General features: G+C 37.6%; 1 protein-coding gene across 12 annotated transcripts in view; it reads left to right on the top strand.

Annotated features, from left to right (window-relative positions):
* The window catches only part of ARB2A (ARB2 cotranscriptional regulator A), a 424,113-nt gene that overhangs the window by 333,653 nt on the left and 66,095 nt on the right, over window positions 1-24,365 (top strand). For 3 of the 12 annotated variants that reach the window (XM_081498725.1, XM_081498713.1, XM_081498722.1), the window contains one exon: window positions 18,702-19,459. The exons of the other annotated variants lie outside the window; for them this stretch is intronic. In XM_081498725.1, the coding sequence (XP_081354851.1) occupies window positions 18,702-18,766 (65 nt within the window). In that variant the 3' untranslated portion in view covers window positions 18,767-19,459. Of the gene's footprint in view, window positions 1-18,701; window positions 19,460-24,365 lie in introns of those variants that run through there. 12 annotated transcript variants of the gene reach the window in all.

The following is a 24,365-nucleotide window of genomic DNA, read 5'->3' as shown; positions in this document are numbered from 1 at the left end:
AGGAGACACAAAGAAGCATAAGCCAGTTTCTACTTTTAAGGGACAAACAAGCCAAAAGATGAAAAATGCCTGTATTAGTTAGGTAAAGCTAAGCAGTCTAACAAAAAGACCTCAGATAAATCAAGCAGACATAAGTCTCTTTCTTTCACATGTAACAGTCCAAGGTGGGCATTCCAGATGAGCAGACGGCTCCAACCCCACACAGCCAGGTTCAGAGACCAGGTTCTTTCTGTCCTATTTCTTGAGCGTGTCATCTGCATGGCCACATCTGGGTTGCAGGTTCATCAGCATTCTAGCCCACAGGAAAGGGGGAAGTAAGAACACAGAGGAGTCACACCCAGTTCCTTAAGGCATTGGCCAGAAGTGACACAGATCAGTTCCATACTTGTTATATGGGAAAGGAAGGAGACATATGGCCACACCTGACAAGCAAGGCTGGAAAATGTAACGCTGGGTATCCACGTGCTTTGTTTCCATTGCTTTAGCAAAGGTTTTCATGAGTGGTTCACCATCTCTATGACAGCATGTAAATAAATCATTAAAAGCAATGTGATGTGTTGCACTCAAAAAACACGTGAAGTGCTATGAATGCACAGTAGAAGTCACAGGCTTAGTCTGACTGTTTAGGGAGGATTTTCACCGGAAGTAAAATATTAACTGTTGCCAGAAGTAATGACTGGAGAAAAATAGGGCATTCTGCAAAGAAAAATAAGATCTTATGCCCAAGTACAGAATACAGACTCATGTGAGGGTTTTATGGAATGACAGAAATTTAGTATGGCTAAGCACAGCACCCCTGGGATGAGGCATTATGGTAAATAAAGTCTATAAGATAGAGGGGATTCTGCTAAGGAGTAGCTTGGACTTTCTCCTCTAGGGATAGTGGGGATCCCTCAAAATTTTTAAGTTTAGGACTAGCATGATCAGATTGATGGTGGTGATATGAGGATAGACTGAAGGAGAAGAGATTAAACAAGACCAGTGAGGAGTATATTCAGGGCGGTTATGATGAGAATTAAAGTGCTTATCATGGAGACGGGAGAGGAAGGAGTACACTGCTAGGCAACAAAGACTACAACTTGCTACTTAAATGGGAAGGTTGTGAAAGAGAGATGAGTGCTTCCTATGTGTCCAAGGTGGATGATCAGTGACGCCATTAGCCAATGCAAGCCCGAGGGGAGAAGTTTCTTAGGGCAAGATTTTTCATCTGTTTTTAGACATAAGTTTTTGCTGTCTACCAGCTATCTCCGCTTCTGACCCGTTTTTGCTGGGCATGATGATAAGGCAAAGAAGAGTAAAATTCAAAGGACTGAATTATGTGACCAGACATCTGGGAGAATGTTGTACCTTAGCAGTATGGAAAAGCAATTTGGTCTAGTTTAGTCTGTGACGGTAAGACTTCTAATGATTAGAAGCAGTTTGAACCCTGTATTCAAGCCTAGAAAAAGTAAAAATAGGCAAAGAAAGAAGAAGGTTTTTAGATTTTAGATAGAAGGACAAATGCGGGTTAGTTTTCTTTCCTTTACCTTGACACATTTTCTCATTTGACTCTGAGCTACACCCCAAGAGACCAGAAGTAAATTCTGGTTGTGTCCCAGGATTCTGCCTTTTTAACAAGAACCCCTGGTTAGTACCCACGAACATTTGAGAACCACTGGCTTTAGCTTTTAGGACCTGTAGTTCTTTTTTCAGGACACTTGTGGGAGATGGTGTGATAAAGAAGATCAGAGTTTATGGATATTTTATGGGTTTTTTTTTTGCATTTTCAATCTGAAAAATACAATGAAAACAAAAGAATTACACAAAGAATGTACACAGTAAAAAGAGGAATTTAGGATTAACTCTTGTCTGAGTCTTCATCCCTTCTTTTCTTTTCTTCACCCAGTTAAAATAATTATTCACTATTCATCTTGTCTTAATAAAAAGTAATTAAACTCTCTGCTGCTAAAGTTCATGTTCATTTTTGTAAATTAAAAAAAAATTACTATAAACCTTAAATAACAATTCTACTCTATAGCCTGACAGCATCTTTCCATAGGAAAGCTCAAAACAAAGTAGAAAAGTTACCAGTACTATTTAATACAAAACATTTCTGATGAGAGATATGATGAATATAAGATCTGAAACGATTTAAGTCAGTGACAAAATAAGTATCTCAAAGCCACACAACCTGAGACTTACTTTTGTTGTCCACTCACAATGAGGCAGTTCTCAGAAATATAACTCTTTAGTTACTATTTATATAATTTTTACTGCGGTTTTAAGTTAGAAAGTATAGAAGTAATGATTCTCACTATGACACTTCCACTGTATAGCAACATTGCAAGAAATATAAATGCTGCAAATTGGATTTAAGATAATGTTAAATATTAAGAGAATTGTAACATTTACCTATTCTGTAATCTGTGTTCATTTGTTTTCAAATTTTACCTTATATGACTTAGTTGCTAAATAAGATTTTTTTAGTAGCAATGATACAAACCTCTGTGCTAGGCACTATGAGAAGTTCGAAAAGGAAATAGAACATCTGTTCCCCAAAGGACTAGAGAGTGACTATGAGTTTATGACTAGATCTCCAAGCAGCAGGTTCCAATAAGAGTAATTTGGTGACACTAACTTTCAGAGTCTTTTTTTTTTTTTTTTTGCTATTGGTCTGACCCTTGCCTAGAAGTGTGCTGAGGGTAGAAAGACTCACTAAGTTTGCAGATGCAGCTGCACTTCACTGATTCATCCCTCACTTAACACATAAGTTACTGAGCATGTGCTACACACCTGGAACAGGACATAATGGCACCTGAGGTTAATGACGAAGATAATGTCGGTGTTATGATGATAATAGCAGCTAATGTATTGGGTGCTCCTCACGCACAGTGTTTATGTGCATTAATCCTCACAATAACTGTATGAGGCAGATTCTATTACTGCTGCATTTTGCAGGTGAGGAATTAAGTTTGGAGAGGTCTCACAGCTATGAAATAGTGTAACCAAAATTCAGACACTACAAGTATGAATTCAGCAGCCAGACTTTTAACTAGTCATCTATCAAATATATTCCTTTTCCTCATGGAGCATGTGTTCTAGCAATTCATTTATGTAACAGGTACTTACTTAGTATCTCTTATGTGCCAGGTACAGCCCTAGGTCCCAAGGTACAGTGGTGAAGAGACCAACAGGATCATTGCTGTCATGATTTGTACCTTTCAAATCCTCTAATAATGGCTTAAAAAAAGGAAGAAAATGTATACATACTAAAGTAATAGACATAACTAACTAATCATATTTATCAGAATTACCAAACTGTTGAATATAATGCAATGTATAAAAAAATAGAGACTGTATATTCAGATATTCAGGAAGGGTGATGTTATTTTTATACTTTAAGTTTATTTTCATTTGTGGTTAAAAATAATATACTTTACTTTTTAAAAAAGCTCTTTTTTCTTAATCAAAACATTCAAAAACTGTTTCTTTCAGTTGCTAAAAGAGGGGAATTTTTATACCTAAAAATAAGAACTTTTCAGAAAGTGGAAATTCACTAAGGCCTTGAGTTACCTGAAGTTAAATGTTATCCAAATTTCAGAATAATTTACAGTCGCAGTGATAAATATTGCTGGGCAACATTCATTTTTTAATTGGCAAGACTAAACTGATTATGAAGAATGTTCCAAAAAAAAGTTATACCATGTCTAAAATTAAGAGACTGTTAATTTTTCAGTTTCACTAAAGCAGTTTATTAATTATAACAGATAACCTTTTAAAATATTTGTTACTGGAACACCCTCCTTCTTATTTAAAATTTCTTCATTGGGATAGAAATGTCTTTTGGAACTAAAACTCTTCTTTTAGGTATAATGAACTGAAACTATTCAAGAGTATTTAAGAAAACATTGAATATAGAGTTTCAATATTAAATACCTCAGTTATATTATGCATTTAGGATATGTCAGCAGTCAAGATTGAAAACTCTTGCCTGAGCAGTCACCATGTGACATTTGGGAAGTGTGGTTAATGTAAACCACTATGTATTCAGTTTGTAAGTGAACATTTGCATGCTCGCATGTTCCATCGTGTTCTACTCTGTGCAACCACACGGACTGCAGCCCGCCAGGCTTCTCTCTCTGTGGGATTCTCCAGGCAAGAATACTGGAGTGGGTTGCCATGCCCTTCTCCAGGGGATCTTCCCGACCCAGGGATCGAGCCCACGTCTCCTGCATTGGCAGGTGGATTAGCCGCCTGGTTTACGTGCTTCTCTTTTCTGTGGTTTTTACTTTGTCACCAACAGTCTCACCATTCCCATCACTTAAAATCATACTAGGTACAAGAGAATGTACTGAACTGTGACATGCAAGAGCCTATGCCTGACCCCAGGGAGCTTACACTATGTTAGCCAAAAGAGGTATGAAATCTACACCAAGAAGAGAACTACCACTAAAAAGAAGATCATAGCAGTTTTATAGAAAGCGGTTCTGGTAAGAAAGTCAGAAGTTGCACAATGTGTTCCTTTATTGAGATGACAGAGGCTGAATGATTTTTATCAGAGAAGTCATCAGTAATTTTATGAACGGGGAAAGCTATCTAGACAAAGGAAAGTAGTGGGATCCCAGACAGAAAGAGCTCGGTAAATTCAGTGACATTTTGGCTGGAGTCTGGAAATTTAAGGAAATTGTGAGAAATTAAGTGAAGAGGAATGTACAAGCAGCAGCTAGAGGAGCTGAGGGGTATGAACTTCAATTTATATGCCACAGAGAATCACTGAAAAATCATGGACAGAGAAATACAATGAAAGCAGCATTTTAGGAGGATTAACTAGCCAGTGCATGTGTAGGATGGGTTGAGTTGGGACTAGTGTTACTCAAACTATGCTTCTTAGAATACTAATCCTGAGATATAGAGATAGTAACAAAAGCTCCTCTGGGGGGCATTTTTTTTTTAATGAAAAAAGGAAACATTGCATATTAAATTTTCCTCTTGGAGTTACAATGAACATTTACACATTAAAGGCCTATGCCAAAGAAACCCATAATTTCACAAAAACGTATTTGCACATAAAAGGCTTTGTTCATTGCATATCTATTCATAAACATATCACTGTGTTCCATTGAAATCACTTTCAATATTTAGAAATTTTGGTCTTATCAATTACTTACTTATTAAGAAGTCCATCAAAGAAATAAGAATAGAGGGGAAAAATTGAAATTCAAATTGTTTTAGAAAAGGACTTAGACATCATGTAGTTTAATCTTACTGATCAGAAACCAAATGGCACCTTGGACTTAATGACTTTCTAGTCAAATTAAGTACTGCGTTGAATGATACTTGTTTACCAGTCCTCTCTCCTTCACTAAACCATAAGATTAAGCCATGTCTTATCTTTGTAATATCTACATCTGGCTCATAGTAGGTAGTGGGAAAATGTTTGCCGAGTTGAAAGTGGTGAGAAAACTAGAGGGTAAGACTTTTCCGTGATCATACTGATGGCAGTAGGATACATTGAAAATAAATGAATTCCAAGAATTATGTATAAAATTTTAGCTATGGGAGTGATAAAGAAACCTGAAGACAAAAGACCTGGTATAGTCAAGATATGTCTACAACTAGCTAGCAGTATGATCTTGATCAAGTTATTCAACCTCTCTTGGCTTCTATGTCCTTCTATATCCAAGCTCCAATATATTAGATCTACATCTTTATTACTGTAAACAATTAGAAATTAACTGGATCTTGTGATTTCTTTTACATTGGAAATATATTCTTATAAGGGACCATGTTTAAATACAAAAGACTTTTTAAATAGTCTTTATATCTTTGATTCTATAATATTCCTGAACTTCACAACTTTCTCTATTTTCTTATTTTCCCCTTCTTTCCAGGTTTATCAAAAGATGATGGAATCTTTAAAAGCGTACCAATGTGTGTGCTTATGTAATATTAGGACTGAAAATTTTAAATCTTAAAATGTGAAAGCTCCAGTTGTCAGAAGATCATAAAGTCTTTACTTTTAAGGACTGTTAAAAATCACCTTCTGTGAGATCTCAGCTTTGGGATTTTTCTGACATTTCAAGACTTAAATTTGAAAGTGTAGAATCTCTATAAATACAGCATTACCACAAGCCCAAAAAAGTCAAGAAATGCAAAAGGTTAGATTCTTACTAACTCCTCTCCCACATTATGCTCTAAATTGAGTTTTGCATCTTAGAGTTAAATACGTAATCAGGAATACTTGATGTGGAATACAGCTTAAATTATGACATATTAAGCTTTTCTCTTTGAATTTTGGGGAATAAAATTTTGTATGTAAATCATACAAAAATCACATTTTTTGTATGTGCCCTTAAGGCTTTTTTATGTTTTCTTCACATAGTCCCCTCATTTACAACTTTATCTTGCTGTGGACTAACCATATGGGAAATCCACTATTTTAAACTTAAGCTATTTTTGTGGTGTTACTGCATAAGAAAATGCCTTTAGAGTAGAAAAATTATTATGTATATATTTTTTTACCAGATTTAAACAAATAAAAATTAATTTTTTCTAGTGGTCATTTCTCGGATCAGTTCAAAGTATATAATTTTTTATCCCTAATGTTCTCTAGAAAGTCTCCATTACCATGGCCAAGTAAATATGGGAGATAATAAAAGAGAAGTGCCATGAGACCTGGCCATTTTCAACGTGTTGAAGATTTAAAATTATGTGTAATTTACATGAGACATATAAATGAAAGGATAGACTTCAGTAGGATTTTTTTTTTTTTTTTGCTTTAAAAATAGGGTATTTCTCTCCTGCAGCAGCATCTCACATCTCATACATATGTGCATATTTAGTTTCAGTGTAGCATTCGGTCCCAAGAACACTAATTATAATTTTAAATTATCAATAATATATAGGCTTAAAGTACAGTAGATGTTACATTTCATATCTCTTATAAGATTTCCTATCTAAAAGCAACTACTTTTTGCCTTTATTTTCATTTCTTAAAAATTCATGTGAACTTTATAGTGACTTGTATTTTTCCCTTCAAAAGTTAAAAGCACTCTGAGTGTGTAGTGTGCAAATAGATATATTGCTTCTATGTCTAAGAAAGATATTATTGATGGTAATTATCAGTATATCAGAGGTGCAAGTGAAGAACCAACACATGGCCCTCAGTTCACACTGAACCACCTCAAAGTGTTTCTCTGAAGCCCCTATTGGAAGTTCTCACAAAGTGATATGCCCCTGATCTCTTGATACGCCCGATCTATTGTTTACCAAGAAGCCTTGGCTATATTGCATTTAGATTTTTGCTTGCTTGTTTGTTGTCTTTGTAGTAGTTGCTCCATCCACCTTGATTAAGGTCATTCCAGCAGAAGTCTGCCAAACAGGCGTCCCCTAGGAGTCCTGCTCTTGTCTCTGAAATCTCCACCCGGATTTTGACATTTTTCTTCTATCGAGAGGCTAATTATATTCTATAATTTCATTGTCTTTTATATTTAGTGTAGCACAGACAATCATGTTGAAACTTCTCAGGAAATAAGATATAATTTCTATAGCTGATTCAGCTTTGGGAACCATACAAACATTAACACTTCTCTATAGAGTATCACTGTCTGGGTTTGGTGGTCACATTAGAGCCATCTATATCAGCCAGCTTCCCGAAGAATATTCTGCTCTTTTTGCATAATGGGATTATTTCCGGAAATGACTCTCTTGGCCCAAGATATGCTACCCTCTCAAATCATATTTGGGTCCTTTAAGCACTTTGAGTGTGCTTTGCAATCATTTTCATTCATTATCCACTCAGTTGTTCCATCATTACTCTCTGATACACATAGACATTCGGCTACACAGCAGGTATTAGGTAGAGGTAGGACTGAAAACCCCAGGACAGGGAGCAAGGCCCAGTGTGGTCTCTCCTTGGCCAAATTCCATTTTGGACAGCTCATTGTTTTTCTTCAGTGTGTGAGGTTTAATTGCTTATCTCTAAGCATAAGGCTCAATTGGTGGGAGCTTGTGTGGGGAGAACCATTTGCCCTTTCCTGAATTTAAAAAAAAAAAACTGAACATCATTAACAATTTATTTTCCCTAGCAAACCACACTGTAAATGTGGTATAAAAAGTGTTGTTTTTGACTGCACGGTTATGCCCAGGCTAGTTCCTGATTTATGTCATGACCTCACAATAGCCTCTCGTGCCCGCCTGGCCACAAAGCTTGATTATTTTGTAATTTGATCTTAGTGGGGATTCCAGCCGTGCTTCCCTGCTCGTGGGCAGCAGAATGTGGCAGCCTGCCTGCTCACTTGCCTGAGCTGCTATGATCAGATTATGCCTTCTCAGCATTTCTTACGTTGGCTGCCTGCATTGAAGTTCAGAAAAGCTTGAAGTCAGCCCACTTGAGTTTTACAGCCCTTAACAGAAACAGAATAGGAACCACTAGAGCTCTCATGGAATCTTGGCTTCACACGTGCCTACTGTTAAGAGAGTCAGAAAGTCACTCTACACCGATTATCTCTTGACTATCGATAAAAAATTTTTATCGATAAAATTTTCTTTTTATTGTGCAATTTCCAGAAACCATGTTTCCAACTTTAATGTTATTTTTAGGGCTGTCACTGGGGTTTTAACTTTCAGCTTTTAGACATTCCCATAGCATGTGAAGGATCTTCATAAAAGATAGGAAAATTCGGCCTTTTTTTTGGCTGTTTGTTGCTAATAACAAACCGTTACAGGGCATCATAATTAGCAAAGCACTCTTCTCTCTGTATTATTCTTTCAGCCAAGTATTTACAGGATGATGATATTTGTCAACATCTTTATAGATAACATGACTGCATCCTGTTGAGGCTATGGAGGAGGTCACAGTATCCAACCTGGCCCTGTGACATCACATGGGGAATTCAGAACCCATACCGCTTCCACTACCTTCATCCAAAATGTTCATTGAGCCCCAAGAATGTGCAGGCCCTCCTTGAGGCACCGGAGATACAGTGCTGAGCTGCATACAACAGCCCCTGCCCTCCTGAGTTGACAATTTCCAATTTGAAATTAAAGCTCTTACACAGTACATGAATTTAGAAGCTTTGAAAAAATCATATATAGTAATTCCAAATTTTGTAGAATATAAACCAGAGAGACTGAGCGTTGGAATGGACCTCAGAGAGAATTTCATAGAGCCTCATTCAGTGCAAAAATCCCCTCTGTGGGGTTTGTTCGTGGGAGTGAACAAAATACGCAATTCCTGTCTCATTGTTCAAAAATCAAGAAATTGTGATTGTGGGTTAAGATATAATCTACACTGCAACCAAAGCTCGATTACAACAGTTTTGTTTTCTGACGTTACCATTCATACGTTCAGCAGACCAGCAAGAAAGCTGGGAAAATGAAGCATAAACAATGTGGTGCCAGTTTGCTTTAAAATCCCTAATATATGTTTTGTAAACAAAGCTTATAAAACTTAGTACTCTACTAATTAAATAACAAGAAAGATTTTATGAATACATGAAAAGCCAGAATTTAAAATGCCTTTGGGGGAACAGGTGCTGTAATGACATCACTGTGGGTCACATAGCCTTTTTTTTCCCCCCCTTAATACTTACATTTGGTCATAATGGAAAGAAATTGATTCCAAATGTGTTTTCTTGACCTCCTCCTCCATTCATGTTAGTGCCTAACCTTAAATGATGTTTCTACAATCTCGGTTGTATTTACAGTAATTATATGCATAATGTAGCATATTATTGTCCGGACTTCCTGTTTAATCAGTACAGAGCTTCTTACAAGTGCAGCTGAAAAGGGCAAACAAAATTAAAGCTTTATATACCAAAACAAGTTTGATTTGCTAAGCTCCCAGCATTCCAAAGTACACAAATTTGTTCCACTAAGTTTTCCGATGGCTTGCAGATGGGCAATGATTAATCAGAGAGCTAACTGTGAAGTAGTTTGCAATTAAACTGGAAAGCTCTGAAGCATGCTAATTGAATCAGAAAATTAGAGACACTGAACAGTAATTGGCTATTTCTCATGCAGCAGGTGCCAGGCCACTCATCTGTGGAACAAGGTATTTAAGGCACATTAGCACTAGTAAAAATACTTCTTGATATGGAACAGTTAGATTTTCTGCTCATTTTCACCATGGATGTCAAAACATACAGCTGTGCTATCTGGTACTTGCAATTCGTGTTTGAAGAATTCAAGTTAGGTAAACATATGGGAAAGAAGTGCTGGGCATCCTCGAAGTGCACAACATTTTAGAAGTGAAATCGAAAATGAGGGGCTGAGGCTCTGTTTTTTTCAGCTCAATCACTTTTGCTTTCTTATCATACAGATTTAGAAGTTGAATTTTCTGTGTAGTGTTAGTTTAAAGCAACAACGGTATAAATCTAGCACTGCTGTGAGCTTAGTAGATACATAAAGCCGATTCATATCATGTCTCAGCATGAGTTTCTCTCTTCTAATTAGTACCGCCATTTTATAGAGTGAGCACACGCTATGAAAGTTTGCTTGCCATGCCAACAGGGACCAGGACGAGTAGTTTTTCTTTAGTGGAACGATCTGCCGCAGGATCGTGAACAACTGTAACCTAACCAGTGGGTAACCAGGCGAGAAGGGGACTTAATAATTTCAATTGTAGATATTTTTTTAATAATTATTATTTTCAGATCATCAAGGGTGGAGCTTATGCTTCTGTTTCCCATTACTTTAATTAGAGTTCAGTATTGTTATTAGAAAGTGAAAGTACGAAAGAAAATTAAAATATACTAAATTATACTGTGTTGGGAAGCAGAATATTACAATATTCGCATGCTAATCTTATTACTTAGCAGATGACTGCAGAAAATAGTGAGCTTGAACCAAGAGACATAAATTATACATTATAAATTGTAAACAGTGCATAGGGGATATGTTATAACTGTGTCTCATTTAAATTGAGGCAGGGAGTTTTCTCTGCACGAATAATGTTCCTTCATTAAGTTTTAAAGTCTCTTTTATAATGTTTTATTAAGAACATTTGGCAACATGTTACCAAAAAAAGGTTTTAAGTGGAACACACAGGTTTTCTAAAAGTATAGCACACTACAGACATACCCTTTATGTCCCTAAGCTATAGATTTTTTTTTTTTAAGTTAAAGCAAAAGCTCCTTCTTTGGTAGGCCTCCTTCCCCAGCCCCCCATAAGCCATGTACATTTTGCATTCTTTAGTTTGGAAAGCAGTTCTGAAGCATTTACATGATCAATGTCTTTTGCTTGAGGGATAAAGTTTGCTCTTCCATGGACAAGTGAGAACATATTGATCATTTTATTCTATTTGCTATTTCTAAATTCAATATACCTCTTGAGTCGATAAGCAAGATCGAGAGCATATTCTTTTTTTGTGTGTGCCTGGTTGTAGCTTGTTCTCAAGATTCAAGATACATTTTTGATTAATCACGAATGCTCTGAGGTCATGGAGAGCAAATGTGTTTGTGGAGTGTCAGCTGATGCTGTCAGATAAATGTCTTAAGCTTAGCCAGGGTTCATGCCCCAGCTTTAGGCTGTGCCAAATGTCTCCCCTTGTTGAGGAAGATAACAGCTACACTGGAGGCGACTGAGCTGTTTGTTCACTGAAAGGGCTGACCTTGCCATATGGGGCTACAGTCAGGTGAAAGAAAGAGTGTAGATGTTTTAATTGAAACTTTACAAATGTAAACTTTTCATTTGATTCAGATGATCTTGGTATCCACTAATTTACATTCTGGGCCTCATATCTAGTCTGATTCTCACTCCGTTTCTTCAGTATTTCCGATCAGTCTCCCTGGGATGAAAAATTTCTCCAATATCGTTCTAGTGTATTCTGAGAGTATTTTGGCTCCAGCAGTGTGTTATTAAAATACTGCAAGAGCATGAAAATGCTTATTAGGATAAAAGAGATCTATTTCTCTCTAGATATACATAGTAGAAATTCTTCTCTTCTTGCTTTGTAGGGTTGTTTGTTTTTTGTTTTTTGTTTTTTTTTTTCCAAATCTGCAAAATAAAAATATGATCTGGGCAGAGGGGTCACTTGTGTTGATGACCCTTGTCCATGTACCCTCTTATCTTCAGAGGACTCATTTAATCACATTTACCCCCATTTACAGTAATTTGTCTTCTTTTACTAGACAGAGTCTATAAATAGGAATAATGACAAACCTAAACTAACACCTGGAGAATGCTTTGCTTTGTACCAAGGCTTTCTCTGTTTGAGACTAAAGGTGATCCGATTGATCATATGGTGATGCATAAATACATGAACTCTCTGTAGGCCGTTTGTGGGCATTTGCTGCAGAATACCTTGCAAAAAAAATAAATAAGTGCCTCTCTTCCATCTTATTCCAGTTTGTTCTTTTCTCTAAAGAAGCTGGTTTACTTTTCTTTCCTCTCAATAACTTCATACTGCCATGGGTAACTCATCAGTGCTAATTAGACAAAATAATGCTGCTTAAAAAAAAAAAAGAAGAAATAACACATCTGTCATGAACTCCCACCAGATATTTTGGAAATGAGACATTTTAAATATTTTATGCTGAACACAAAATATCTTGAGGAAATAGTTTTCTATTCTGTATCCCAGAACAAAACCATCAGTGTCAGAGAGCGGTGCTGCTTAAAAACATTCCACTTTATTTTATTTAAAATTTCCTCACACTTGAAATGTAGGTTTTACTGGCTGCACATGAAATACAGATTGTAAAGTAGAAAAAACTTAATGGCACTAGAATAAAATGAAAGATACAATTTTATTTTTGAAAACCTTGCCTTTATCAAATGATACTAGGAAAATGTTCCATTTCAGTATCTAGAGACACCTGTCTTTCATGTGTATTTGTATAACTGAACAAAATGAACTTTGGTTTGGTTTGGTTTTTGCAGTGGCTAAAATGACTGACAGACCACGTAGAAATGAAGGAGATTGAAATAACATCCATAGTCACACATTAAGCTTCTGGTAGTGTGATTACAACTGAAGCAACTTAGCATGCACGCAGTGTGATTAAAAAAAGGCAAATCTGAGTGTGATTTTCTATAGTTTTCTAAATTATTTAAAGATTAATAGTAGCTAATGCCCAATCTCCTACTTGAAAATCATAGTTCACATGTAAATAAGGAGATGTTTTAAATTCTCTTTTCTTCACATTTAAGCACAGGTTAGTTCTGGACTAAATTTTGTAGTTATTAGTGTCTGTAAGTGCTCCTTAGCCATCGCACATTTTCTGTCTTCTTTTCCTTATTAATAAATGCTTTATATGCAGGCCACATTTTTGTCACACCTTTTTCCAAAACTGCTGTGCAAATGTGGTTAGCTCTTTAGTTCATATTGTTCTTAGGTCCATCACTTTAAAAATATTGAACATGGTCATGCCCAAGCCAGATCCTTAAAGAGATTTGGAACTGTTTTATTTTTCATATGTAAGTATATTTGTAATTTAGAACCAAAAATTGATTATGAAGTAATAAAATACTTCCTAAAGATTTAGAGATAATTCTCAACGCAACTCAGACCCACAGGGAATGGTAAACTGATCATCAGCAAGACTCACTCACCTTCTCCTCAAACCTGCTGTCTCCTTAGGCTGCGTTTGGTACTGTGCCTACACACTTACCCATTCTTTCCACTAAAGTAAATAAGCATTAGTACATCTCTAACAGTTCTACTTTTCTTCACACTGCCTTCTACCTTGATCCTTTTCTAAGCTTTTAAAGTTTAAATGATCATTTATTTTACTACCAATCAGTCTAAAAATAAAAGTCAGCTCATGAAAATGGTATTCTCCCTGAACTTTGAGTTTCTTACTCAGTTTAAGAGCTTATGTGAAAAATTACTGGAAAATTCTGGAAAGAATCAGTTACAAATCCAATTTTTTTTTCTATAAACCAAATTTTGCTCTATTTTTTAATAACATATAAAGACTGATGGTATTTTCAGTTTCTAGTTATAGCTGTAATTCCCACTTTTTACTAATCAGATTTGGGGGATGGTTTTAATTATACATAAAGGTCTTTAAGGAGTTCAGTCTTCAGCTTTTATTATTTGCCATTTAGAACAAATTCTCAAGTAACACTGTAACTATACTTTAGCTTACTTTATCAGCCAAAATTACTTTTTTACACTTAGATTTTTGCCTTTATTCTTACTTCACATAGGTTGGGCTTTTTGTCTATTATAATTCTTATATTCCAAACTTTTCAGTTGTTTAAAAAGCTAATAGTAAAATTGTTATTGACCATTATTTCCCAGTAACAATTGATATAACAGTAATAATGACAGTATGAATTTATTTTGTTAGACTAATTTGGCTTCTTCAAGATTCTGGAGGATTTGAAATTACTAGTGTCCTGTCAGATAAAGTCTACACAAAATGTCTTATTTTAAGGGTTTATAATGCTTCCCATACTAATGAGAAAAACAGTTCATCATTTCCAAGTGTGTAATCAGTGTCAGGATTTCGTACATCACAGTGAAAGTCCTGAAACAGTGGCATTCTGGATGCTCCTGTGAGAAGTAAAAAGAAAATTTCTTTCCTCTTGTAAAGCACTTTTTTAAGACTTCAAATAAGAAAAAAATGTATAATATAATTGCTTTAAATAGTAGAGTCATGAATGAAAGTAGTGTGGATCTTTTCAGCATTGTAAAGTATTCAATCACCATTGCATTTTATATATAAACAGAAGACTGAGTATAATTCTTGACAAAATCTGGCCCTTTCTAAACTTATAATTTTTGCATATTTAGAAATGTACATGTTTGTAATCTTCCATTATACATTATACATAACTAAGTACAACAAATAAATAATGAAACTGTCTTTAAATTGTTTCTGCGGAAATATTCATTTGTAGGAATTAAAATAGTCTGCTGTTTTGTTTTGTTTTTTTTAATGACATTGAGAGCATTAACAAGTGGAGCTCACAAGTCTTGAATCATGCTAAGTATATTTCCTTCACCTTCAGAAAAAGGCTACTTAAATTACTTCAGCCTTGAAGATCCATAGATTTACTCTCCACAGACCAAGGAAACAGAAAGGAACAGAAAGAAGGCAAGTGATGCCGAAGCTGGTAAAACAAGGAGAAGATAAAGGCAAGGGCCAGACTGTTTGGGGACCTCTAAACCGAGAAACCACCTTTCTGTTTTGCTCTGAGGACAGTGGGATGGCACTGGAGGTTCTCAAATTGAAGAGTGATGATATCTGATTACAGAGAGAAGGTAGACTGGTTGGGGAGCAAAAATGTAAGCAGCTGACCACTTAGGAAGCTATTGCAGTAGCCTAGGCAGAAGACTACCGCACAATTGCACTCATCTCACGTGCTAGTAAAGTAATGCTCAAAATTCTCCAAGCCAGGCTTCAGCAATACGTGAACCGTGAACTTCCAGATGTTCAAGCTGGTTTTAGAAAAGGCAGAGGAACCAGAGATCAAATTGCCAATATCTGCTGGATCATCGAAAAAGCAAGAGAGTTCCAGAAGAACATCTATTTCTGCTTTATTGACTATGCCAAAGCCTTTGACTGTGTGGATCACAATAAACTGTGGAAAATTCTGAAAGAGATGGGAATACCAGACCATCTGACCTGTCTCTTGAGAAACCTGTATGCAGGTCAGGAAGCAACAGTTAGAACTGGACATGGAACAACAGACTGGTTCCAAATAGGAAAAGGAGTACGTCAAGGCTGTATATCGTCACCCTGCTTATTTAACTTCTATGCAGAGTACATCATGAGAAAGGCTGGGCTGGAAGAAACACAAGCTGGAATCAAGATTGCCAGGAGAAATATCAATAACCTCAGATATGCGGATGACACCACCCTTATGGCAGAAAGTGAAGAAGAACTAAAGAGCCTCTTGATGAAAGTGAAAGAGGAGAGTGGAAAAGTTGGCTTAAAGCTCAACATTCAGAAAACTAAGATCATGGCATCTGGTCCCATCACTTCATGGGAAATAGATGGGGAAACAGTGGAAACAGTGTCAGACTTTATTTTTGGGGGCTCCAGAATCACTGCTGATGGTGACTGCAGCCATGAAATTAAAAGACGCTTACTCCTTGGAAGGAAGGTTATGACCAACCTGGATAGCATATTTAAAAGCAGACATTACTTTGCCAACAGAAGTCCGTCTAGTCAAGGCTATGGTTTTTCCAGTGGTCATGTATGGATGTGAGAGTTGGACGGTGAAGAAAGCTGAGCGCCGAAGAATTGATGCTTTTGAACTGTGGTGTTGGAGAAGACTCTTGAGAGTCCCTTGGACTGCAAGGAGATCCAATCAATCCATCCTAAAAGAGATCAATCCTGGGTGTTCATTGGAAGGTCTGATGTTGAAGTTGAAACTCCAATACTTTGGCCACCTCATGCGAAGGGTTGACTCATTGGAAAAGACCCTAATGCTGGGTAGGATTGGGGGCAGGAGGAGAAGGGGACGACAGAGGATGAGATGGTTGGATGGCATCACCAATTCGATGGACATGGATTTGGGTAGACTCCGGGAGTTGGTGATGGACAGAGAGGCCTGGCGTGCTGCAATTCATGGGGTCGCAAAGAGTCGGACACGACTGAGCGACTGAACTGAACTGAACTGAGCTGGTGCCCTACAAAGAAAATACCATTGACTCAACATAGTATTAATATATCTATATCACTTTTCAAATTAGGGTAACTTTATCTTATTAAAAAAGAACAACCCCTCCCAAATTAAACTTACTTATAGAAAAAGCCACTGATATACAAAGAAATTAGTATATAATCATAAGTATCTAATGTAGTCTTTCTTTGCTCCTCCTTTACCATCTAAACTCCGTCTCTTTGAGGTCATCAAAAGTGGCATTTGAGCCTGTCATATCTCAGTTCAGTTCAGTCATTCAGTCCAACTCTTTGCAACCCCACGGACTGCAGCACGCCAGGCCTCCCTGTCCATCACCAACTCCCGGAGCTTGCTCAAACTCATGTCCATCGTGTCGGTAATGCCCTCCAGCCATCTCATCCAATGTCGTCCCCTTCTCCTCCTGCCCTCAATCTTTCCCAGCATCAGGGTCTTTTCCAGTGAGTCAGTTCTTTGCATCAGGTGGCCAAAGTATTGGAGTTTCAGCTTCAGCATCAGTCCTTCCGATGAACACCCAGGACTGATCTCCTTTAGGATGGACTGGTTGGATCTCCTTGAAGTCCAAGGGACTCTCAAGAGTCTTCTCCAATACCACAGTTCAAAAGCATCAGTTCTTCGGCACTCAGCTTTCTCTATGGTCCAACTTTGACATCCATACATGACTACTAGAAAAACGATAGCTTTGACTAGACAGACCTTTGTCAGCAAAGTAATGTCTACTTTTTAATATGCTGTCTAGGTTTGTCATAGCTTTTCTTCCAAGGAGCAAGTGCCTTTTAATTTCATGGCTGCAGTTACTATCTGCAGTGATTTTGGAGCCCAAGAAAATAAAGTCTGTCACTGTTTCCATTGTTTCCCCATCTATTTGCCATAAAGCGATGGGACTGGATACCATGATCTTAGTTTTTTGAATGTTGAGTTTTAAGCCAGGTTTTTCACTCTCTTCTTTCACTTTCATCAAGAGGCTCTTTAGTTCCTCTTTGCTTTCTGCCATAAGCGTGGTATCATCTTCATATCTGAGTTTATTGCTATTTCTTCTGGCAATCTTGATTCCAGTCGTGCTTCCTCCAGCCCGGCATTTCACATGATGTACTCTGCGTTTAAGTTAAATAATCAGGGTGACAATATACAGCTTTGACGCACTCCTTTCCCAATTTGGAACCAGTCCGTTGTTCCATGACATTGTCATATCTAATCACTGTGAAATTCACCTTTGTGTGCAAGTGTTTTATGAATTTACTTATAAATTGACTCAATAAGTCAATGATATCAATAACTAAATTATGGCTTTACTTTCAGAAATGTGTTGTTAAGAGTCCTAAGTTGTTAGCATCTCTCAAGAATATGTTTTTTCTTGTTTGGTACCCTTTTACCAGCCTTTCCCTCTATCACCCACCATCCCCTAGCCCCTGGCAACTCAACCTTTATTTTTTTTTAAGACTCAATATATAAGTGATATCTTGCAGTATTTGTCTTTCTCTGCCTGGTCTCTTTCACACAGCAAAATGTCTTCCAGGTTCATCCATGTTGTCACAAATAACAGAGTTTCCTTCTTTTAAGGCTGAATAATATTTCACTGTGTACGTATATCCATATTGATGGGCACTTGGGCTGTTCCCATGCCTTGGCTATTGTGAGTAATGCTGCAGTGAACATGGAAGTAGAGATATCTCATCCACACAGTGGTTTCCAGTTTTCCCAACAGCATTACTGAAAAGATATTTTCCCCATGGTATATTTTTCATTCCTTTGTCAAAAATTAATTGACCATGTATATATGAGTTTATTTCTGGACTCTGTTGCCCTGATCTGTCTCTTTTTATGCCAACACTGTACTGTTTTGATTATTATATGTTTGCAATATATTTGAAGGGGCTTCCCAGATGGCACTAGTAGTAATGCAGGAGATGTAAGAGACGTGAGTTCGATCCCTGAGTGTGGAATTGAGGAGGCCATGGCAACCCTCTCCAGTATTCTTGCTTAGAGACTCCCGTGAAGAGAGGAGCCTGGTGGGCTACAGTCCATAGAGTCACAGAGTTGGACACGACTGAAGTGGCTTAGCACGCACATGTATAGCGTCATATCATATGCAAATAAGTTCAGTTTTGCTTCCTCATTTGCAGGCTGGATGTCTTTTGTTTCTTTTCCTTGCCCGGTAGCTCTGATGGGACTTCCAGTACTCTGTTGACTACAAGCGGCAAGAATGAGAACCCTTGTCTTATTTCTGATCTTAGAAGAAAAGGTTTCAACATTTCGCCATCGAGTATGATGTCAGATGTGGGCTTGTCATATGTGGCCTTTATTATGTTGGAGTACTTTCCCTCTATACACAGTTTGTTCAGAGTTCTCAAGAGTATTCTGAATGACTAACACTACCTGAGGCCCTCTAAAAGGTTCTAGATGTGCAGAAATGGTAGGTATATTTCTTATCCATTAGGAGCTTTCAGGTTAAGGAAAATTCTAATGTTTACTTCAAGAAGTACTAAACAGTCAGAAGGTAGGGAGCTGAATAGGTTACTGAGAAGAGAGAGAGGGCAAAATAGAGCTTCAGCCTAAAGGGAGGAATATAGAAGGAGAAGAGAGGAAAGGAAAGCAGGTGAAAGGGTTAAAAAGCTAACACTGCAAAAGGTAAAGAGAAACAAATAATATCAAAAACCTGTTCACTGCCAGTTTTATAGATACAGCTCATGACCATGAACTGATACAACAATGCAATAACTTTATGTTGGGCATTGTCTCAGAGCATGGATTGCGATGTGAAGTTTACAGATATATTTCTGGACTCTAAAAGACTAAAAATTCAAACTTTCCTTTTATGAAACACAAATTATTCCACATTTCTTGTATTTACAGCTCATGAATAAAGTTTATTTTAAAGATCTTTGGCCTACTGTCCATTGATAATCCATGTACGTAGTTAGCAGCATTTACTGATGGTCTCATGTATCTAACCACCACACCATGACTGGAGCCTTAAGTTAAAGGCTCCTAAACTGAGAGCTTTGAACCAAATTTGAAGAAAGTCAGGTATATGCATTGTTGAGTAGGAAGGTAAGCATTCCAGGAAATAGACGGAATATGGCAAGCACAAAACTGTAGAAGTGGTAATAAGGGAATAAAAATGAATTTTATTGATTTAGTTAGTACCTGTCATTTGTTAGAAGCTTACATAATCTTCTTTGGAATGGCCTATTAACACGGATTTAATAATAAATCTCCATTCCTCTATTAAATGAGCCAGAACAAGTAGTATTCAGTACATGTTCCTGTAAGAAAGGCCATAGCAACGTGGTGATAGTTTTATGAATTTCTAAAAGTTGACCTAAGCACTAAGGGGTTTGGGTTGGAGAAAACTGTCTGCATATTTTTTCCTTTACAAGTCTCATAGTATGAAATGTCTATCCAGTTTTTCATGAACAAGCTTTTTTTTTAATCATCTTGACTGATTTATTTCTAATTATCAAAGCGGGCAATATGCCCTCCATATGTCATTCGTGTGAAATGACTGCATGTACCCCGAATAAGATCTGGATGCAGAGGATCTATGAGTCTTACATTTATTCAAATGAAGACCGAAGTCTTTTAAGATATTCACCCAGGTATCTTGTGTAATCTTCTATCAGGATTGTATCTCTGTTTCAGTTTGTGTGACGCTACCTGTTTGGAATAGGATAAAGACTCAACGGTGACTGTCAGTGCTGTTTTCAAACTAAATATTCATCTAGTCCTTTGTGGCTACCATTCTTATCATGCATTCAGAACAACTTCCCTTTGCTGATCTGCCATTTTCCTGCAAATCACTGTTTCCCTTGTATGATTTCTGGTGAGACAAGCTTAGACCTGGCTGCCTTTCTCTCAGTAACAGAGAAAAGAAATGTCTCTGGTGCCCATGCTGCAAAGAAAGTTGATTCATGTGTAAATTATCATTTGGCCTTTATATGCTTTGCCTGTGGAGAGTACACAGGCAGATAAAGACTCGGTGGGTCAGGGCTCAGGACGGGCAGGTTTCTCCCGTGGCTACAATTGTTGTCACAGATGATCAGACATGCTATGATCTCTTATCATTATTTATTTGCAGTTTTCTGTGTAAAATAAATGCTAACACAGGAAATGCTTCTGTATACGATACCATGTACCTGTCCTGGTTTTGTTCTGTCAGCTCACGTTTTAACTACTGAGAAGTACTTTCTGTTTTCTTGAGGTTAGAACTGGTATCTTTATGTTTCTGCCATCAGAGTTTCAGCTCCAGTATATCTCTTTCACTTGCTTCTACTAGCATTTTCGTTTTTTCAAACTTGGTTGTTGTCCAAGTTTGTTGGAAACTATAGATAATATCTCAGTAACGTACCCTATTAATCAAAGTAGATGTAAATTGCTGTGTGGGATATGTATAGTGGCTTATAGACACTATGCAAAAATCAAATGGTTATATAAATCTGTTTTATATAACTGTTATCTGTGACTCAGTTGGTTTTCTTTAAAGTAAAATTACTTAACATGCACTCATTATTATCCACACTACTAAAAGAGATAAACAAAGGTTTAGCTTTTTTTTTTTTGGTAGATTACATCAACTCTTTGGGTATATAGCTAAATCTGAATTTATAAGGTAAATCTCTGTATATATACAGTCCATTAAGAAATGTATTAATAAATCCCACAATGATACAATGCCTTCAGTCTGCTTTTATTGTGAAGGTTTTATAATATGTGTCATAAGGGTACACCTGGCATATCTATTTCTGCAGCTTTTATTTATTTGTGTAATTCATATTATGTGTATGTATCTTCACATTATGATCCCTGTTACTTTTTCTAAAGCATGTTAGAAACCAAGAGAATATAACACCTTCCTTACTGAGCTGATACTCAACAGAACGCCTGACTCATGAACCCTTTGGTAGGCTTTCCTCTTATTACAGTAAAATTAAATGTTTTAAATAATACAGTTAGTATTTTAAAATCTTCCTTCATTTCTTTCAAAATGATTTCTTCGCTGGTGAAGAAATTATGTCCAGAAACAAATTTCTTTCACTTGGACAAAAAGGTGTGATTTCCCAGTGCAAGTTTTGATATTGCAGTGGGAAAACAATCCACTATTTATTTTGTGTGTGATCTTGTAGTTAAGCATAGTTTATTGCCACCAAAGCCGAAACTTTCCCTCCCTGCCAGCTTCCCCCTGAGGAAGCTCCGCTGTGGCCTGGCAGGAGGCAGCCCCTCCCTGTTGTCTTGAATGCCCTTGGACCAGTGTTTCCCTGACCAGCCCATCCCACAGCCTCCTTAGCATGGAGCAGGAGGGGGACAGGTGCGTATTCAACCTACTTCTTTCTTCCCCTGACCAGTTAAAATCACTTTACTCATTTTCTTCTATGTTTTTTTTTTTTTTTTCTTATCTCCTCCTTGGCTGAAGTAATTCACTGAGTTTAGCCCAACTGGAAAACAAGAGGAAACTTCTAGATTTCCTTTTGGGAAAGGGCACCACTAGCTCAGCTGCCTTGCATGCCTGCGTGCTAAGTTGCTTCAGTCGTGTCCAACTCTTTGCGACCCCATGGACTGTAGCCCACCAGGCTCCTCTGTCCATGGGATTCTCCAGGCAAGAGTACTGGAGTGGGTTGCCGTGCCCTCCTCCAGGGGATCTTCCCAACCCAGGGATCGAACCCAGGTCTTCCACATTGCAGGTGGATTCTTTACTGCTGAGCTACCAGAGAAGCCCTCAGGTACCTTCCTCAGCCCTAAATAGTAACTGTGTCAAAAAGTTCAGATTTTGCGCCTGCGTAAACTGTTTGGTCCAGATAATCTAACCGTTCTATCACTTGATTGACTACGGTTGTCCGTAGTTTGGTTTCAACTAAACTGGGGACTGGGGAAAGCTCAGCTAAGGAATACAGAGATTGGCTGACACAGTAAGAGGACAGCAGTGGGTGAAGCTCGAAGGTGAAGTTGTCAAGAGCAGTCTTGCTTAATCCCGTCTCTCTACCCAGAGATGCTCTGGGTGGCTGCGGGGGGAGACAATGATTATTTTGGAGATTTGCCTCTCAGTGTTCCTGTAACTCATGCAGAATTATGAGGAAGTCACATGCTTTTGTTTGCATAGCTGTATAATTGATGTCTACTAAGGACATTAGTTGGGATTCCCAGATGGCGCCATGGTAAGAAGCATCTGCTTGCCAATGCAGGAGACACGGGAGGTGCGGGTTCAATCCCTGGGTCAGGACGATGCACTGGAGCAGGAAATGACAACCCCCTCCAGTATTCTTGCCTGAAAAATCCCATGGACAGAGGAGCCTGGTGGGCTGCAGTGTATAGGGTCGCAAAGAGTTGCAGATGACTGAGCAGTCGAGCGCATGTGCATTCAAAGACATTAGTTAGGTGTGTATAAATATACTTCATGTATATGGTATCCAGCATATAAATATAACACTTGAGTATAACTGTCAACAGTTGTGGCAATTTTCCTAAGAATATATCATATGCATCTGTGTTGAGAAAGGCATGCTATAATTATGACAATTAAAGACATTTAAAGGTAGCAAACAGATTTGTTTTTCTATATAATAATTTATTTACCCTGGTAGCTGAACTCAATACAGCATCTCCTTTTTAGTTTATCCATGAGGGGATATAGTGTGTTTTAATTTAAGCCCTTTTGTCTACAAGCAATAGAGACCCACTCAGCGAATTTGGATTGAATTTATAGTTTGTCTCCTGAAGAAGATTTTTATAGGAAACGTGTAAGAACTGAACTCTATACTGAAATTTTAGTTTAAGCTATTTAAACTTTATAATGTTGCTGTAATGTGAAATGAATCCAGCAGAAGTGATTGTGAGGGTACTCATTGTCTTGTGATTGGAAAGTCATTGACAATTAATATTCCTGTGTGAAACAGCCACTGTTGCCCGTTGTGTCCCAGGAGACATTTCCCCTAGACGAGTCTCGTTTCTCTCTTTTAATTCTTCTATTCACTATGTATTGACCAACTTCTTCCTCTTACTTGGGGCTTCCCTGGTGGCTCAGTGGTAAAGAATCCCGCTACCAACACAGGAGACCCAGGTTCGAGCCTTGGGTCAGGAAGATCCCCTGGAGAAGGAAATGGCAACCCACTCTTGTCTGGGGAATCTCACGGACAAAGGAGCTTACTCTCCCTGCCCACTGAGAACCTTGGCAAATGCGTGGTCTTTAGGTCTCTCCAGTTCTCACTTCAGCTGCAGTTCTCCAACAGTCTCTTTGTTTCTTCTTATTTAAATTCTTCAGAAAAAAAAAAAAAAATTTTTTTTTCATCTCTTTGCTTCAGATCAGAGATGATGGTCCTTTGAGTTGGCTATATCAGTGTCCATCCCTGGCTCAACCAGCTGGGGACAGGAGGTACAGGGTCATGTGATACAAAAGATGGCCCCTGCTGTCCCTGGAAACAGGTCTATAAGTAATGCAGTTTCACTAAAAGGGGTGGTTGATGAGCACATATTATGATCGGCACCTCTGGTGTATAAGCTTTCTTAAAATGGACCACCAAACTCCTAACAAGACCTATTGCTTAAATGTCGCTTCCTCAAGGAAGTCCCAGACTAGACTGCATATGTGCTCCTAGTATGTGCTCTCCTAATACTCTGTATTAATCATTATCATACTAAAACTCAACCACCATTATTGTAAGTCTTTATTTAGTGCCTCTCCTCCCTCATAAACTCTAATTTAGTCTGAAAACAGGGACCATATCTTTCTTGCTCACTGTTCTGTCACTTGAACCTGCCCAGTTCCTGGCTTATAAAAACATCCAAATGTTTGTTGT

This window comes from Giraffa tippelskirchi, chromosome 6 (assembly GCF_054371585.1).
Source record: "Giraffa tippelskirchi isolate mGirTip1 chromosome 6, T2T-mGirTip1v1.2.pri, whole genome shotgun sequence".
Taxonomy (NCBI): domain Eukaryota; kingdom Metazoa; phylum Chordata; class Mammalia; order Artiodactyla; family Giraffidae; genus Giraffa; species Giraffa tippelskirchi.
This window is presented reverse-complemented; position numbering and strand designations above follow the sequence as displayed.